Genomic DNA, 19741 nt, shown 5'->3' with positions numbered 1-19741 from the left:
GTTGCACACCACTCTGTTCTTGTATAAACATGTCAATGAGCAAAACAAACTGTTATTCGTTGCTGTGGATCCTATTCAGATGACCTCTTCTCACCTATGTGGCTGTATTGGCTAGCTAAAGCAGCTATAGAGACCAAACCATATGCTTTCAGTCAAAGATCTGGCAACACAAGACCAGGTAGTGTGTGATCTTCAGTCATTTAGTGCATGATGCCCAGTTTTCCCTCTGTAACCATTTACAAAGTCACCAGGTGTATGATACCTGGTGCTTTAAAATCTGTTCAGATTTGAAAAGCCCTTTAAGTGACACTCAGGCTGAAGTCTCTGAATGCATCTCTGACATGGTTATCAACATTCAACCTTTCAAATTACTAGGCCAGAAACATCATGAGCTGACTCTGAGGTAATAAATAAGGCACAGCTTGAGAGTAAAGACAGCCTTATTAATAATAACAGCAGTCATTTAGTTTTAATGCATCGCAAAATGCCACTATTGTCTGCTGTAGACAGTTATAATGAAATAGCTTGTTTCTGCTACTGTACTTTTAAAACTATGTAAATGAACACTGTTATGATTGCCTAAACTCTTTACTCTTTAATCATGTCTCCAGCAAGTTACTGAACACATGTAGATGTGCTAATATGGGCGATCATATACAGTTAGGGGCATACATTTGCATAGTGTACCATAAATGTGCATAGTGATCCCAGTTTATAAACCTCTTGCAGAATATATACAAATATGAAATATCTTTTTCGTTTGTTTGTTTGTTTTTTAGTTACTACTGTCCTTCAGAAACCATAAAGTAAAATCAATTTATTAGGATCTTCCAGTTCAAAAGTTTACACCCCCTGCTCTTCATACATTGCACTGCCTTCTTGAGCATCGATGAATGTGTGCAGCTTTTGTAATAATTGAGTTATTGAGTCCCTCAGTGTGAAAAGATGGATCTCAGCATCACAGTCATGGTTGTGGTGTGATAATCATTCATCCTTCCCAGTCAGTTCTGCAGTTTGGGTTTGCTGGAGCAGGAGTTGTGTGACACACAGTACTGTACATCCAACTATTAATTAAGGGGTTCTCCATTATTAGAGCTCTTTAAATATTAAATATTTTCAGCAGAACCCATCAGAGAAACGAACACTCACTCATTAGCATCAGCTGAAATCTCTGCGCTTGGTTCTGCTCTGCGTGGCCGACCCACTCCGCTTCCCGGCATCTCTCCGCTCAAGCGATCCGGCAGAACAGAGTCCTTATTCAGGTTGATATCAGAATACGGGCAACCCACGGCACTGAAACACCAGGAAACACCGATCAATTTAAAAACATTTCATCTATCATTGCAGTTCAGTAGCTGCTTTGTATCTAGTCACAGGTCTTAAAGTCTTAATTCATACTTTCACAAATTAAGGCTTAAAAAGGTCTTAAATAGGAGCAGGAAGTCTTAAATTCATAAAGTCATGGAATTAAATTATGCATGTACTAGCTATCATTTATTCTGAGTATTGCTCAGTTGGGCAGTGTTTCCTGATGAAAAGTTAATAATTAATTATATCAAGAGTCAAATTAAAATAAATAGGGCTGTGTGATAAATCGCGATTACAGCTGATTCAATCAAATAACTTTACAGTCTTCTGCACCTCGTCTTAGAGTGAAGCGCAGCGCTGTGTGATGATCTGAGGTTTTTATCAACTTGATTCTGCATGTGCTGTAAGTTTAACATTTGGGAATGCAATGTGCACTAAGGCTTACTTTATTTTCACAGTCACATAATTTGCAACAATGCATAAACTTAAATAGCTTGAGCATTTCATTAGTATTCTAACAAAATAAAAGCTTGACTGTGTGAATGTTTAGAAAGAATTTAAGGCAATATTAGTATTGTAACTAATGTTACAATGTTGTGTAATGTTTAGAAAACTAATATTATTATAATTATTAATTTTCATTTTTTATTTTACAATACAATTGTAATTTACAGCAATATGCCTTCTGTGTTCAATTTACAGTTAAAATAATAATAATAATAGTAATAATAATAATAATAACAATTGTTATTGGTGCTGTTGTTTTATTGTATTATTATTATTATTATTGTTATTATTGTAAATTACTTTTACTATTATTGTAATACTCATCATTATTCTTTATATATACTTAAAACACCAGTAATGTAATAACACAAAATACACCTATAAAGTCAAAATAAAAGACTAAAAATTTTTAAATATAATTTTTATATTATTTATTTTGAATATTTTATCTATTTGCAGGTCACGTGATCAAGTGACACGTGTGAATGTGTTGTTAAATCATTGACTTAAAATTTACAGTAACTTAAAATTTCAGTTGGATATTAAAGTAAATATATTGTCTAAGGGGTTCAGCTGGCAAAAAAAAAAAGTTTGGGAATCCCTTGCTTAGAAGTTATCACACATATGAAACATGTTTGATTCGGTAAAGTGATATTTTCCATATGAGCTTTGTTCAGTATGGGTTTCTTGCCCTCTGAGTGATTTAAAAATAGAAACATCAGAGAACAGACATGCAACACCTTTCCTGCTGATCTGAGCCTCAGTGTTAGAGCAGAAAGACCAGTGATCATTAGTCAGGTTAGACTGAGCTAGGATATGCTGAAGATGATATTCAGGGTAGGCTGGGCGATATGGCCAAAAATATCATCACAGTATTTTTTCCACATCATATCGATATTTATCATGATATTTATTTATCATTAATGGGGAATAAAATACCTTCCACATGTTTGATTGACCTTGAGAATTAATGTAAAGACAATTTGTTTGTTCACAATTAAACTCCACAGAGCTACCTTTTAATTTAGGGACCCATAAAATCTGTTTAATTTTTTCCTGAATGCTGTTTTATGATTCGATACAAATTTATCATTAAAATGTCTAATTAAATGAGTTAATAAAACTTCAACAATTTATTCAGTCTTTTAAAATGTAATAAAATTAAAACAATTTGCAACAAAACAATGCGTTTTTTATTTTTTGTCAAATGCGCAACAGTACTGTATAACAATTAATACTTATATTTAATATATTTTAAATAACAAATAATTACCTTTTAGTTTACAATCATAATACATTTCTGTCATAATTTGTTCAAGTTAGACCAGACTTTTAGACAGGCTGCCATGAAGATCTTTCAGTTTCAGTGTCTTAGTAGTTTTCTCAAAGTAAATGGTAAAAGGTTGTGACTCTCAGAGCAGATCTGTAGATGATGATCATGAGTGTTCATCTCTCATATACTGAGATGCAGATGCTGAAAACACAGTGAGCATCACGTGTGGTTGAGTTTGTGTATCAGATGAAACCGTGCCCTTCATTCTCACAGACACACAGATCACGAAGCGTCAGCCTATCAGCATCACATGCTTATTTGACACACGAGAACCAATGTCACACAAGCACATTTGAGCTTACGTTTGCCATATTTGATAAACAGCTTTTTATCTCTGTTGCTTGGTTTCCGACTATGCAGAAGATGGAGAAATGCATGGATAGCGTAGCTCTCTGGTCTCACTTTTTTTTTGTTTCCGAAGTGCAAAAGAGAATGGCACGTGTACAAATTGAATGTAGTTAAATAAGTAATGCATTTTAATGCAATGTCAATTTCTGCTGAAGGCAGCTGGAAATGAGATATAAACTGAAAGTGAGTTGAGAAATGCACAGTTTGACCAATTCATACTTCAGCAATAGGAGTTTATTTAGTACGACCAAGTTCACATCAGAAACAAACTATACTGGAGTTCGCATGAACTGTATCATGAACCAGTGGTCAGCTGCCCTATTTTTAGGCACCCTTAAACAGTGTTCAAATTATCGAGATTAACCAAACTCTGATGTCAAACAAATAAACATCCGCACAGATTCACACTGACCTGTGGTGTCCAGAGTAGCGGGCTCCTTTGATGTGACCCACTCCCTTACAGCCTGGCGTGGGACAGCCGCCCTGCTCGGATGTCTCAAACATGTCCTGAGGAGCTATGAAGAAAACACACAGAAACTCATCACACGTTATACATCATCCTCACTCGGGAATTCACAATATCAACTTACACATGAAGTACATGAAGTGTAACACAGTGCACACATGAGCTTCACCGAGACAAAATGTAACAAAATCAAATGTAATATACAGATATGGGTGTTTTTTTCAGCTTTTGACACTTTTATGTCCCAAGGGTTGATCTGTCTTCAAAATAACAGATTTAAAATGTGTTCTTTTTGTACATGAAACTCACATAATTTATTTTTATTTTTTTTTACATTTAAAGAGTGCTCATTTTAGAAGAAAATTTCAGATGGCACTTGGAGGCTTTCGGATGTGAACTCTTCATGTGTTGACACTTTCAATCTTCAAGTAAGATATGAAAATCCATTCTAAAAACAATAATCCAAACAAAGATCAAAATACAAACCTTCACAATATTTAGTTTGTGAAATGATTTATGTCCATTTTTATACAAATTATTATGGTTGTGTCTCAGTTGTGGATTCATTTCCGCAATCATGAAAAATATTAATAAGATTTAATCAGAAGTTAGTGTACTTGTTTACCAAGGAGACAACCAAGATGTAGATTAATTTAAGAGTACATATAGATCTATATCGAGAGTGTATATAGACTCAGGTACGGATTCATATATAGAAAATATATAAGACTCAGAGTATATATAGACTCTGATGGATGTATTCTCTTTGCCTGGTTTCTCTCTCTTTTCTCACACTCGTTTTGTTTCTCTCTCTCTCAGTAAGTCGGTCACATCCTGATGCCAGCTGCTGATTTCTAAACATTGCTCCGATCCGTTTCCATGGACACAGAGGAAGGGAACGAGAACGAGAACGAGAGGAAGATTATCAGCAAGACTGATTGGAGTAAAGCTCATTGTTCAACAGCATTTTCCCAGCATCCTCTGGAGCTAATAGAAGATATTGACATGAGAGGAAGAGAGAGGACTGTTAGACACTCCATCCCTCTTTTGTACCCACATAATTCCTTCTCTCTCCACCGGCTACAATTTTCCATGAAATGAAGAGGAAAATGGCTGTCATTTAGAGCGTCTGAGGCAGTCTATTTACAGATGATAGAGAACGCTGTTTGAGTGGCAATTAACTCAACATTTAGGGCTGAATCACTAAAACATCTTGTTGGAAACTGTCAGTGCTCGCTCTCAAAACAAAACCTTAGTGCAAAAACATCTGCTCTGCATTATACACACTACACAAAACAATCTAATCTTAGTCAGTTTCTTGTTTTGTTTTACAGGAAAATATTTGGAACATATTAAATAGGATCATATCCATGCGTCACACAAAGTGAATGAGAGGAACAATGAATTCCAATAGCTTCAGATGTTAGCATGCTGCACAATATTAATAGGTATATAAAACAAATTGTCCGTTTTAAGAAGATGCAAATATTTCTTTGATATTTGCAGTACTGAATAAAATATACTTTGTGCATTGCCCATCTTATCCGTAGGAATACACGTGATGCTGCCTTAAATTCAAAGCCAAGTATCTTTGAAGGCCTCAAGTCTTGCTGTGTGACATTTGCAACAGCTGTTCCATCACGAGCGTGTCTCTTAGCTAAGGTTTGTGTGAAATCTGTCTGTACTCACTGATGGGCGGCTGCAGTGGATGTCCGGTTTTGGCGCACCACCCGGCAGGATGAATATCTGGGCTGTCTGCATCGATCCAGTAATCATATTCATCTGTCCAGCCATCAAAATGGATCTAAGAGAGAGCAATGCAGATCACTCTTTTACAATGCTAAAAAACAATAAAGCTGCGTCTCAAATGATGCACTATACACTATGCACTTATGCACTATGCAAATACATCGTAAAATCTTTGACATTTAAAGTTCATGGTAAAGTTTGTAATTCGTTCTTGGTTTAAACATAAACCTCCGTGAATTTAATACATTTAGTAAATCCCCAGGTTTGCTTACAGCTTGCACCAGAAACCTCTTTTGGTGTTAAAAAACTACTGGCAGGATTTACTATAGTCACACAGTGAAACATTAGTGATGAAAAGACATTAACACAGTCATTTTTGTAGCTGATCTTACTGCATATGCATTTGAAAGAGTCTCCCTTTCAGATGCAACATTTATGGGAGGAGAGTATTTAAATCAGGAGTGTCAAACTCATTTAAGGTTGAAGGCCGGATTGGAGAAAATGTCACCTTGTGCTCACTGAATAACCTTTTGTTCAGGGCTCTGAACCGGTTCAAGGAATGAAACTGGAAACAAACTAAATTTTGACAGGAACAGAACCAGAAACTAAATCAAATTTTATAGTTCCGAACAGAATCGAAAATTTGAAATGGCCATTAACCGGTTAATAACGTTATTTTATCGTTCCATTTATTATTTGAAATTTGCTGTCAACCAATCATGAATTCCAGTAGTGTTGTCTATGCAAATGTGACGCTGAAGCCAACGAGTGAAATGTCCGCTTAGCTGTGAACTCTTCATAGGTAAGTCGCAATGGCAATGCACCGGCGTTAAGAGTTTAGATTCAATAGATCACATACACCCGCAGCGCTTCTGTGAACAGAGAAAACAGAATAAAACTATAGGCTTACATAAAATGAAATATATAGGCATATACATAAAATATATTTCACTTAAATCATTGACAGATTAACAAAACGAAAGAAAAAATTGTGAGTTACGGTTCATTGTGACACGTTCCAATGCATCAGTTTCACCTTAAATTAATTGGTTTTTGGATTGATGTTTTTATAGCCTAAATGCATAACCTTAACTTTAGAGGATTTGTTGTGGAGTGAAACTGTGTCTATAATGTTTGTAAACATTTTGCTTAAGCCTACCGGCATTTTAGCCTATATTATTTCTGAATGTAATAGGGCTAATAAAATGCGACGTGAGCCTATACGAGACTTATGTTTTTTTTTTTTCACTCTCAAAACGCAATCTTATACAAGTAGCGTTTTTTTTAACAATGCAGCAAACATTTTTAAATATCTTAAAAAATACTTTGATGTCTTTAAAGTGTTAATAGATTTTTTCTTTTGTTTAGTAGCCTACATTTGGCCAAAATCTAGAAAAGATGATGCTGTATTGGCTGTGACTGAGCGCAGCGGGTTAAGATAGGCTACCAGATCAGAAAACGCCATTCTTTATTATTATTATTATAGGCAAAGAAAATGTTTTTAAAATACAACATTATTAACCAGTATTTCTTCTACTCAAACCGATTTTGGAACAGTAATAATACAGAGGAACGCTGGAACAGAAACGTTAAAATATCGATTCTGCTCAGAGTGAACCGTTTTATATTATTTTATTTAGTTATTTTTTTATTTTTTTATTTTTTGAGATAGTACCTTGTTTGGATTAAGACTGCAACGTATAAGTAAATATAAAACCAAACCTAAAACTAACAGTAGGTGTCTGCAAGTCCCCATCTTAACGAGTGATTCATTGACTCATTCATTCAAAAGATTCATTCAAAATGGCTGATTCATTTAGAAACGATGCTAGTGACGGTTGTCTTTATGAATGGGGCCAATGAATCACTGACTCAAATGATTTGTTCAAAAACACAGAATCATTCAGTAACAAAACACACTGTTGCTGGAGATCCACAAATGTTCTACTCCAGTGAAACAGCAAACAGACAACACTGTGACTAAACCAAAACTCATTTACAGTAATACTAACATCTTGTTTGCATAAAACTGTTGCATAAAATCAATTCACTTGTGATTGCGCTGATATTCAGGAAAACAACCCCCTTACTCATGTGATATTACTTAAATACTGTGATACAAATATAAAATCAAGAGCTCTTATGTTGCATTTTTGCCTCCATATATTAAACTATATTATAACTGCATTCTAACAGCCTTTATCCTGTAGTGAAAGACTCTCAAGATGTGTTTTGCTTATTTTTTATTTTTTTTGCAAAGTTACATAATGTCAGCTTGCACATTATTAAAACAAAAATTACGATATTATAGTGGAAAACAAATATCGCACACCCCTATCTTACCTACTTTTCCACACTAAACTGTCTAGTGCACCACACAGTGTTGGTTAATATTGTACACTTTCCTACAGACACACGTTGTGATTAAACATACTGATTTAGCTTACAGGACAAAATAATTTCTTTGCTTTTCTTCTTAAATATCTGTGATTCCAGGTCAAATTTCTTCTTTTAGACATCTTTAAAATCACAAGATACTTTCCACGCAAGCATCATTAAAACACAGCTATCATCAGTTATTTGCTGCTGGAGATGGCGCCGCTTGATCCATATTGAGCTGTGTGTTTGTGTCCCAAGGTGTAGCATCAATGCAAATAAATGAGCAATTTGTTCTGCTTTAAGTTAAAAATACACTTTTTATTTAATTTTCAAGATAATGTTTTATGTATTATTTTACATTATTGCTCAAACCTTTGTGGACCATATATTTGACACCCCTGATTTAAATGAATACGATGTGATTTACTAAGGTCTCTGGTAGTAAATATACTGGTATACTTGTGTCATTATGTAAAGCCCAAAAAAATCATGTCTAACCCATTGCTCTAGGAAGACTGCCCTTAATCGAGACACCTAAGGCCAGGAGAAATTGTTCCTGCAGGTTCATGGTGTCTTTCTCTGGTGACACTGCGTGAACGTCACAACAAATCTCAGAGGAGCTGGTTGTGTGGTGATAAACAGAGATTTTATTTTTACACAAGGTACAAAACACCTTACGGCCCTTCAGATGAAAGCAGGAACAGCTTGGCTACTAACATTTCAAGGTCCCTCGAGAAGATTATCTTCATATTGCAATGCGCATCTCTAGAGACATTAACGTTTTAACAGGAATCTTAAAGAAACGTTGGCAGCGATCAGACGGCTGGCAGGGTGATTCGGTCATATTGTATTTGAGACTCTCAGAACTCTTTGAAAAGAGCTGCTGCAATCACAACAATGAGAAGAAAAGAGCAACAGCCCTTAAATGACAGCCTGCCTCCAGGACTTTGATAAAACGTGTTCCTGGGAAATCAGCCGGACTGCAGGAACAGGGGTGGACTAAAAAGGCGAGCTGTGTTTTTAGTGGTGTTCACAGCACAGCTGACAGTCATTATGTGGAGGCTGAGTGGACTGGCTTTTTGCCGCCCATCCAGACCAGACTGGCTTTTGTAATTTACTGCGTGACAGTTTGAGATAAAGAAATGTTTCATTTGCATTCTTCTCATCAGTCTCACTCTCTTTTAATCTCCTTCCAGTTTGCATGCGTCCACCCATGACTTCATCCATTTTGCAATCTCTCTATCTCGTTTTGCTTTTGCTTTGTTCACAACCAGTGTAATTATAGTATCACTGATGTAATTATACTGATTCTTTTTCCATTCTTCACTATTTCCACAAAGCTATTTCACAAAGGATTTGACATGGGAATCCATAACTTGCAGTGTAAACGTTTACGTTTTCTTTGTCAAGTTACATTATAAAAGAAATTGAACCATTTTACACTTAAGTTTAGCTTTTCCCTCGGTCAAACGACTGTCTAGCACAAAATCCTTTTTCTTCCTTCTTTTCCTTCAAATTGTTACACATGTATTGCATGTATAAAACTCATATGATACAATACAAATAACATAAAAAGCATATATCAAAAACAAAATCACTCTTAATATTAAGAAACATATTACAAACTTCTTAATTGCTTTAATTCATTTATGGCTCAAACAAATTATTTACTATTATAGTTTTTTTTTTTTTTTACTTTTAAATGAGATTTTACTATTTGTTTATTATCATATTTACTTTTTCTTTTTACTTTTAAAGGTTTAGCCATGTTGTTTTGTTTTCATTTTTTTCAGGTCTATATAGGTTTTCATATAGCTTTTAAGTTTTAGTTTTCAGTTGTAATTTTTTTAGTACTTCATTTTAAACAAACAAACAAAAAGTTATTAAGCTTTGTTCTACATTTACATTTAGTCATTTAGCAGACACTTTTATTTTAAAGCGACTTACAAATGAGGACAATGGAAGCAATCAAAATCAACAAAAGAGCAATGATATGCAAGTGTTATAAGTTTCAGTTATCTTAACACAGTACACGTAGCAAGGTTTTTTTATTATATAATAAATAAAATGAAAACAGAATAGAAAAAGAATAGAGCAAGCTATTGTTAGTTTCTTCCTTTTGTTAATTGTATAATAAATAAAAAGAAAACAAATAGAATATAAAATGATTAGAAAAGCTAGTGTTAGTTCTTTAAAAAAAAAAAAAAAAAAAAAAAAAAAAAAAAAACCTATAAATGAACAGAGTGCAAGTCTAAAAGGGACAATTCTTTTTTAAAGAATATAATTAGAATAGAGAGTGCTAGAGTTAGAATGTCAAATAAAGATGTAAGAGATGTGTTTTTAGCCGATTCTTGAAGATGGCTAAGGACTCAGCTGCTCGGATTGAGTTGAGCAGGTCATTCCACCAGGAGGGACATTTAATTAAGAAGTCCATGAAAGTGATTTTGTGCCTCTTTGGGATGGTACAATAAAGCAACGTACACTTGCAGAACACAAGCTTCTAGAGGGCACATAATTCTGAAGTAATGAATTTAGGTAAAGGGGTGCAGAGCCAATGGTGTTTTGTAGGCAAACATCAATGCCTTGAAATTTATGCGAGCAGCTATTGGTAACACATTGATAAACAGAGGTGTGATGTGCATTCTTTTCATTTAAAATTAATCTAGTTGCCGCGTTCTGGATTAATTGTAAAGGTTTGATAGAACTGGCTGGAAGACCTGCCAAGAGAGCATTGCAATAGTCTAGCCTGGACAGAACAAGAGCTTGAACAAGGAGTTGTGAAGCATGTTCCGAAAGAAAGGGCCTGATCTTCTTAATGTTGGACAAAGCAAATCTATAAAACAGTTTTAGCAATGTGGTCTGAGAAAGTTAGCTGATCATCAATCATAACTCCAAGGTTTCTGGCTGTTTTTGAAGGAGTTATGGTTGATGTGCCTAACTGGATGGTGAAATTTTGATGTAATGATGTGTTTGATGGAACCACAAGCAGTTCTGTCTTGGCAAGGTTAAGCTGAAGGTGATGGTCCTTCATCCAGCAAGAAATGTCTGTTAGACAAGCTGAGATGCGAGCAGCTATCGTCGGATCATCAGGATGGAATGAGAGGTAGAGTTGAGTGTCATCAGCATAGCAGTGATAGAAAAGGCATGTTTCTGAATGACAGAACCTAGTGATGCCATGTAGACAGAGAAGAGAAGTGGTCCAAGAAGTTAGATGTTGTGACTTGGACACCTCACCTCTCCAAGATACCTTGAAGGATCTATCTGAGAGGTAAGACTCAAACCAGTCTTAGGGCTTCAACAACTGAGAGCAAGGCAGTCTCGGTTGAATGTCCACTTCTGAAGCCAGACTGGTTGCCGTTGAGGAGGTTGTTCTGTGTGAGAAAGGCCGAGACTTGGTGGAAAACAGCTTGTTCAAGTGTTTTTGCAATGAAAGGAAGAAGGGAAACTGGTCAGTAGTTCTCTAAAAGAGATGGGTGAAAGAGTTAGTTCATCCAAAAATGAAAATTAGCCTGTTTTACTGACCCCCGAACCATCCTAGGTGTCTCTGTCGTATACGGAAGGCGTTCCGGCGGATGATGTAGGACGTATGCGCAGTGCGCGCGCCTTTGAGATATGCTCGTCTCGCGAGTTTGTTTATAGGAGCAAAAGAAGCAAAGTTGCCTTACTTTTGCAAAGGAAAACCAGTCTCCTCTTGGCTTATATTGAAATCCTCTGGCATTTTTCTTTACAAATCCTCAGGTTTTACTTCTAATTCATGACCAATGTTTTGTTTTGTTCTTTTCTCTCTCTGCATTCATCACTAATCACACAACACCAATGTCCTACGTCATCCGCTGGAACGCCTTCCGCATCTGACAGATACTGGAAGTGAGAGAAAAGTGTTTATTACGATTGAAATATGGATATTTTCCTTATGAATATGCATGGATTCACGACAGGAGGCCTTTATTCACCCCCCGGAGCTGTGTGAGGCACTTTTTATTATGGATGTGCATGCTTTATTTGACGTCTTATAGACATCCAACAGAAACCCTGCTGACTGCAATGATAGAGCTTGGAATAGCCAGGACAATTTTTAATATAACTCTGACTGGATTTTTCTGAAAGAAGAAAGTCATATACACCTAGGATGTACAAGTAAAACACAGGCTAATTTTCATTTTCAGGTGAACTAACCCTTTAAGGGTGGGTTTCTTAAGTAGTAGCTTGTCTAAATGCTGAGAGAAAAACACCATTGTGAATACAATTTAACAAATTGTAAACGAACAACAAATTGAAAACAATTCTACGCAATTCAAGTTTTTTTTTAACAACTTCTAATTTTTACAATGCCATGGATTTAAGACTTTTTAAAATGCTATCATATAAACTACTGCATAGACACCCTGTAAACAGGTTAGATCCAGACATGCCAGATAAATCAAACCCTTTTGTCTCTGTCCTGTGTGACAGTCAAGGGCGTTGCAGACAACCATCAAAGACCTGGACGTAAAGGTCTTTTTCCTCCAAGTTAATTACAGCTGCTTCAGGAAATATTGATGGGGGATTTTAAAACACAGTGGGAATCTGACAAATCCATCCAGTGCATGGCACTGAGCTCCGGTCCATGTCAGTGAACAGAGGTGATGAGAGAGAGCAACACTGGAGGTGGAAGTTGTGTACTTTATGGCTCGGACACATGAACAAGACCGACATGTGTAAACAGAGTATTGATTGGGTGTTTAAGAGAGAGACTGAAGGACCTCTGCTCACTCTCTCTGTGGAGGATCACAAATGCTGGCTGAGCAGACAGACAGCGTGAGCGGGAGAGGAGGCAGATCTGACAGCTCTCCGCCTGAGTGTGAGACAGACAGTGACATCTGTTATTTCTCTCGGTCCGTGTGACTGATGTGTGTGGATTCTGCTGCCCTCTTGGATCCCACATGTGCTATTACACCCAGACGGTTACGCAGACAGTTAACCACCTGTTGCACACTGCACTCAAAAATGGCGAGACCTGACTGAAATCGCCTTTCACTTTGCTTGTGCAACACCTGGGAATGAGGCCTGTTGGTTGATTGTAGGTGTTTCTAATCAACTGCATATCAGTCACGACTCAACTTGTTGTTGATGTTGATGCATTGCCAACAATCATTACTGTTGCCTCAAACAACCAACTCTCATTAAAAATTAATGTCTACAATTTGTTTTGTTGCTCAGTCAGTGTGAACAGCTGTGAATGCTTGACCTTGTCAATCTCTAGTATAAAATGTGTCTTGCTCTGATCGTTTTGAAATTAACATCTAGCATGCAAAATATGCAAAAATCAAATTTGGATTTGAGAGAGGTAGTTGTACAGCAGTAGTTTCACTTTCACTTTAAATAATTTTTTTAGGCTTGGGGTTTATAATAAATATTGTTCATATTGAATGCTGCTATAAGTTGTTTCATTCTTCTATTTTTTTATTCCTGTTCTGCTCTGAATGCCAGTAATTTTGAAGGATTTGTTGTGGAGTGAGGGGAACTAAATACCTGCCTACAGGGTTTGTAAAAGTTTTATTTACCAGCATTTGAAATTATTTCTGAATGCAATACAATCTGACTTATCCGTGTTGTTTTCCAGGAAATGCTCATCAGCACTTATGCCATTTTTCAGTACTTCGAATCCAAAGCAAAGCTGGCATGAATTACAATGTGTTAAACTGAAAGGTTCAGCACTGCTTCTGAAAGCAAAGAAGTGACGACTGAAAACTTACAACTGCAAGAACGGCTCTGGCACAAACACGCATTCATGTGTGTGAAGAGCAGACGTTTATCAGCCTTTATTGACCAGAGGACTGAAAAATCATGTTCAAAAGTAGATTTCTATATGGAGCAGAGCTTCCCTCCAGCCCACACGAAGGGAAAAGCAAAGATGACTCATCCTGATCGTTTCTTAACTCCCAAACAGACAGCCGAGAGATCAGATGCTGTCATGGGATCACCGTCAGCTGAATCAGCACTGCATCACTGCATCTTCACTGACAATTAGAGCGATTATGCTGGGAAACTGCACAACACAATGAGCAAGAAATCAGTGATGAAATGCTTTGATGCAGAGTGGATTTCATGGATACGTGAGCAAGAAGCAGATCATATTCAGTCCCTATGTAGGACACAATCTGTGAAAAACTAAATAAAATCAAAAAGTGTTTAAATAAGCTCCATATTATCACCTTACCATACTATATGAGCCATAAAAGCCTGATGTACAAATGCAGGGTGGTCCCAAAATTGGGAGCTTTGTCTCGCATCCTGCAAAAGTTAAGCAGAGTCCCGCATTCCGGATTGTTTTTTTTTCTTTGGCCTTGAAATTAGAATATGACAATAAGAAATACTGTACAATAATAAAAATGTAATTGCCATTAAAAAATCCATTTGTCCTAGCTAGACTGGGAAAATAACCTACCAACGCATTCATATAGAGGATTTTTTTCCACTGATAATGACTGGACGGAGCAAAGAAACCAGTTTGGACCTCATCAAAATTCTTTAAATACAGCTACACCAGTCAGGAATTCCATCTAGACACGTACTGGATAAGAACATCCTGATCCAAGCTGGCAGATCCAACAAAAAAATACAAGTTCAAGATGCACTGAATCCGGTAAAACACATTTGATGTTTGCATAGTCTAATGAAGGAACATAAACTAGTCATTACTTATAAAATTAGATTTTAACTACCAAACTGTTATTCCGTTCATTATATTTAGTAGACTGAATAGATCCTGTAGAGTAAATTACACAGTAGCCTATCACTTGAACCTGGGCAAATTGAGTGCCAGTAACAGAGCTTATTAGGGACTTTCACACTGCAGGAACCTTTACATAGTACCAGAACTATTTGTGGAACTACCCACTTTTGGGCATTTTCGCACCGTAGGAACTGGGTGCAACTTTAGTAACAGACTGCCTTTTTGAAGAACCAAATTAGCTCCTACTCCGGAGCAGGGTCTAACCGCACTACTGGTACTACCTGTGACGCAAGTAGACATTGATTGGCCAAACGCGTATGAAAACGCCCTCGCCCGCCATGATTTAAAAAGCTGTGTAAGCATACTGTAAACATTGTGTCAACTTATTTCACAAGTATGACGAACAGCGATAAATCTTGGTGCGAATGCAACCCTTTAAAATGGTACTGGGAAACAGTTCGCGCAAAATCGTCCCAGTACTTTAGTACCGTACATTTAGTTCTGGAACTAAAGTAGTGCAAAAGGCCCTATTGACAATTATACCATGGTCTGTCTGAATATTCGATTCTGATGGCTGAAAGGTGTGCATTAAAACCGTGATGCACAGGTAGATCTAAGTCAGTTTAATCACCATTCTATATTGAGCTGCTTTCACTGATGCACACACACATCACTCGTACACAGAGAAACATTCAAGAGCACAGAAACATGTTGTTAACACTGCCCAGCCACTTTTGTTAATAAAATATCTTTAATACTGAATCACTGTTAAATTTCTCAGCAACGAGGAGGTTTTTGAAGCAATTAAACTTACAACTTCACTGTTTGTAGAGAGAAAGATGAATAGATGCAGGTAATTCACACACACAACTTGCATGTCTCTCTCTCTCTCTCTCTCTCGATAATTTATTCAAATCAATGTTATAATTAATTTATTCAAATACATGTGATTTTACCTTACTATTTCATATCTGTGTCTGATTTGAAGCGGGCAGAATCCTAGAGCTAATGAGCCATAATAGGCGAAAAAAAATGTTTACACTTCCACTCAAATACTGCACTGCATACATCATTAACAGCTTTAACTCGTCAGTACTGGCAAATGACCATTGTATAGCAGGATAATGCACGACTAGCTTGCATTAAACAGTTTTAATGTGCTCTGCTTCGCATCAGGAGGTTCTTTGCCTCCACGTTGTGCATTAAATTCGTTTAAGAAAATGCCGTGTATTATCCCTTAATTATCTTCCAATCATCATCATTACTTCTTTAGTCTAATAACTTTATCTCTCTCACACATGCCCTGCATTGTCCAGCAAAATCATTATTCTGAAATAGCAATAACCAAGTGGTCACTGTTCTATTTCAAAAAATTAGATTTTTCAGACTTTTATTTCATGTGTGAGGCTTTAAAATGTAAAACAAGGTCAACCAGCTGACCCCTCCAGACCAACATGGAAATTCACACTGAGTTGTGTGCAAAATATAGTTTCTCACCCGCAGTCGATGGTCATCCGTATGAACCACTGTGGCCACTCGGATCAGAGCAGGATTCCTCTTGTCGACCACCTCCAACTTCATATTGAGCTGGAAACTGTGAGGAGGTTTCTGTAGGGAGAGAGAGAGGCAGATGTCCTCAACACCTCGGGTCGCTCACAGGGGCTGGAGATGCTTGGCAATAAGCACATGCACTCACCACTTTGAAGGCTCGAGCAGGAGCTGGTAATGAGTTGGTCTCTGCCAAGTATTTCTCCCAGGAGAAGTTCTTCACATCAGGGTATCCTACAGCACATAGAGCAGTGGTTTTCAAACCAAAAATGGGTCGCCAGTGATTTTTTTTTTTTACTAAAATAATTAATTCCGTTTTCTAATCATAATAATATTAATAATAATAACTTTGAATAGAAGTACACTGAAAAATCATTCAAATACATGCAAAATACATAAAAAAAAAAATAATAATCTTGCGCGCAGTGTTGTTGATACGGCCATTTTCTTTTTCTCACTGAGATGATGCAACGTCTTAGGTAGCGTGACATTAGTAGCCCGTATTTAATTTATTTTATGCTGAACATGAGCAAGCCAAAGTCAAAAAGCATTTATGATTTTTTCACAAGAAAAAGAGGGCCAGAGACAGAGACCCCTTTAAATGAAGCAGCAGAAAACGCAGCCAGTCGTCAAACCCTGCCGCAAACAGCGGAGATCAGCAGGGAAGATAACGAAGGCGATGCATGTGAACAGAGTAGCAGTACTTGCCCAGCAAAGAAAAAGCAGAAATCCGGAGTAAGGCCATATAAAGATGATTTTTTGAAGTTTGGGTTTGTCAACTGTTCAGACGCAGTCCGTGCTGCAATACCAATGTGCGTAATATGCGGTGAAAAGTTGGCAAATGAAAGTTTGAAACCAGCGAAGTTGGAAAGACATTTAAGTACACGCCATGCAGATCTTGCGGACAAACCATTATCTTTTTTTCAGAGGAAGTCTGAAGAAATTAAGTCATCAGCTCAGTTACTCGGCAGAAGTGTGACATACAATGACAAATTGCACTTGGCATCTTATAAAGTTTCATATCGTGTTGCCAAAGAAAAAGCGCCACACACAATTGCAGAGCGATTAATATTGCCTTTGCACAAGACATAGTTAATACAGTTCTGGATGAAAAGGCATCTGAAAAGCTAAAACTTATTCCTCTTAGTGACAATACGGTGTCACGTCGAATTGTGGATATTGCCCAGAATTTAGAAGAACAGCTCATAGCGAGACTGAAGTCAGCGAAGGATTTTGCTATTCAGCTGGATGAGAGCACTGACGTTGCATCAAGCGCTACGTTACTTGTTTATGTTCGGTACATTTGGCAAGGTGAATTTCTTGAAGATCTTCTGTGCTGCCTAACTTTGCCTTCTAGCACGTCAGGAGCACATATTTTTGAACAATTAAATGCATTCATAACAAAAAGCGGTCTGGATTGGGCCAATTGCAAAGGCATCACCAGCGACGGGGCGGCCAACCTCACTGGCAAAAATACTGGAGTTGTCAGAAGGATTAAGGATGCAGCAGGACAAAACATTGTTTGGTACCATTGTTTTATTCATCGTGAAGCGTTGGCATCAAAAGGAATCCCACCTGAGCTTGAAATAGTGATGAGAGACACTGTCAAAGTTGTTAACTACATTAAAGGCAGTGCTCTTAATAGCCGACTTTTCGAGGCCCTGTGTGTTGAAATGGGAGCCGAGCACAAACATTTACTCTTTCATACAGACGTGAGATGGCTGTCGAAGGGTAGGGTGCTCAGCCGAGTGTACGAATTGAGGGATGAAATACGTGCTTTTCTTACTGATAAACTGTCACCTCTCGCAAGCCAATTCAGTGATGAGAAATGGCTTTTAAACACTTTCTTATCTGGCTGACATATTTTCTGTTCTAAACGAACTGAATCTAAAACTACAAGGACGGGAAGACAACATTTTCAGACATTGCGAACAAATTCAGGCTTTCCAGAAATCACTCGAACTCTGGCAGCTGCGACTCAAAACCGCGAGCTACTATATGTTCCCGACAATGATGAAACGCATTGAAGAAAACGATGTGCACAACGAATCGGTCGCTGGCCTGACGCGTCTCATTCAGTCACATCTGGATGCACTGATGGGGAAATTTTCTCGCTACTTTCCCCAGGCGAAGTTCGATGAATTAAAAAGACAAGCGGTGGGTGAAAAATCCCTATGACTTTGAAACTCCAGATTCAATTGCTGAACTGAATTTAACTCCTTCTGAAGAATCAGAAATGATCCAACTAACCAGTGACAACACTTTGAAAACTCGTCACAAAACAGAAAAATTGTCTTCGTTCTGGATTGGCCTCTTCACCGAGTATCCCATGCTGAGCAAAGCAACTACCCTTCACCACTACCTATATGTGTGAAACTGGATTCTCAGTTTTAACCAAAATGAAGACGAAACAACGAAACAAACTGAATGCTTCTCCGGACATGCGTGTTGCCCTCTCATCCTGCGAACCGGCTTGGGACCAAATTATGCAGAATAAGCAGGCCCACCCTTCTCATTAATATATATATACTCGTTCGCTCCATCGGCAGCAACACTCACACACACTCGTTCGCTCCATCGGCAGCAACACACACACACACACACACTCGTTCGCTCCATCGGCAGCAACAAACACACACATTAAAGAGTTCAGTGAACATGAGCCTTGTCTTCTGTCACACACACACACACACACACACACACTTATTTCAGATCAATAGGATAATTGTTTTCCTTCTGTTTCCTTATTTTTTGCTTTTAAACAGTTTGTGTGAGTGTGTGTGATTTTGGTTGGGTGACAGTTGTTTGTTACTTGTTCTGTTCTGAATATCACATTTAAAGGATTTGTTGTGGAATATGTTTTGTGTATTTTTTAAGCATGCAGCAAACGATAGTAGGCTTTTAATTGGTTAAAATTCTTATGATGGTTAATGGTTAACAGGTTAATGAGCATCCCATAGCTAGATAAAAAAATTAGTGCAGAATCAACTTTGCATTGCAATCGCGTCAATGATCATCCAGTGCACGTGCATCATCAAAAGCGTTTGTTATTGTTATTCTTATGCTTGGCTTAAGAATAAGCCTATGGGTCACGTAAAAAAAAAAAAAAAAAAAAAAAAAAAGGGTCGCTCTTGAAAAAGTTTGAAAACCACTGACATAGAGAGTAAGGTTTGAGGGACTGATTAAAACATGTTATTTCCCAGAGCTCACTGGTTTTTATGATGTATTATAAGATCATTTTGGGTGGACCTGTGAACTTAGGTGAGAGACAACATCATGAAACATCTAAAGAAAGAAAGAAAGAAAGAAAAAGAAAGAAAGAAAAGAAAGGGACACATTTTAAAGCCCCCTTTAAGAACAATTACAGAAAACTGAAGGAATAAATTAA

The 19741-nt window shown here is 37.2% G+C and overlaps 1 protein-coding gene across 1 annotated transcript in view; it reads right to left on the bottom strand.

Moving 5' to 3' along the window:
- Positions 1-19741, bottom strand: part of LOC109073856 (lethal(3)malignant brain tumor-like protein 3) — a 58621-nt gene that overhangs the window by 8556 nt on the left and 30324 nt on the right. Inside the window, exons 12-16 of the mRNA XM_042746278.1 lie at positions 16502-16587; positions 16303-16413; positions 5652-5766; positions 3909-4011; positions 1150-1293 (exon numbers count right to left, since the gene is read on the bottom strand). Coding sequence (XP_042602212.1) covers positions 1150-1293; positions 3909-4011; positions 5652-5766; positions 16303-16413; positions 16502-16587 — 559 coding nt within the window. The remainder of the gene's footprint in view (positions 1-1149; positions 1294-3908; positions 4012-5651; positions 5767-16302; positions 16414-16501; positions 16588-19741) is intronic.

Source organism: Cyprinus carpio, chromosome B20 (assembly GCF_018340385.1).
Source record: "Cyprinus carpio isolate SPL01 chromosome B20, ASM1834038v1, whole genome shotgun sequence".
Lineage (NCBI taxonomy): Eukaryota > Metazoa > Chordata > Actinopteri > Cypriniformes > Cyprinidae > Cyprinus > Cyprinus carpio.
This window is presented reverse-complemented; position numbering and strand designations above follow the sequence as displayed.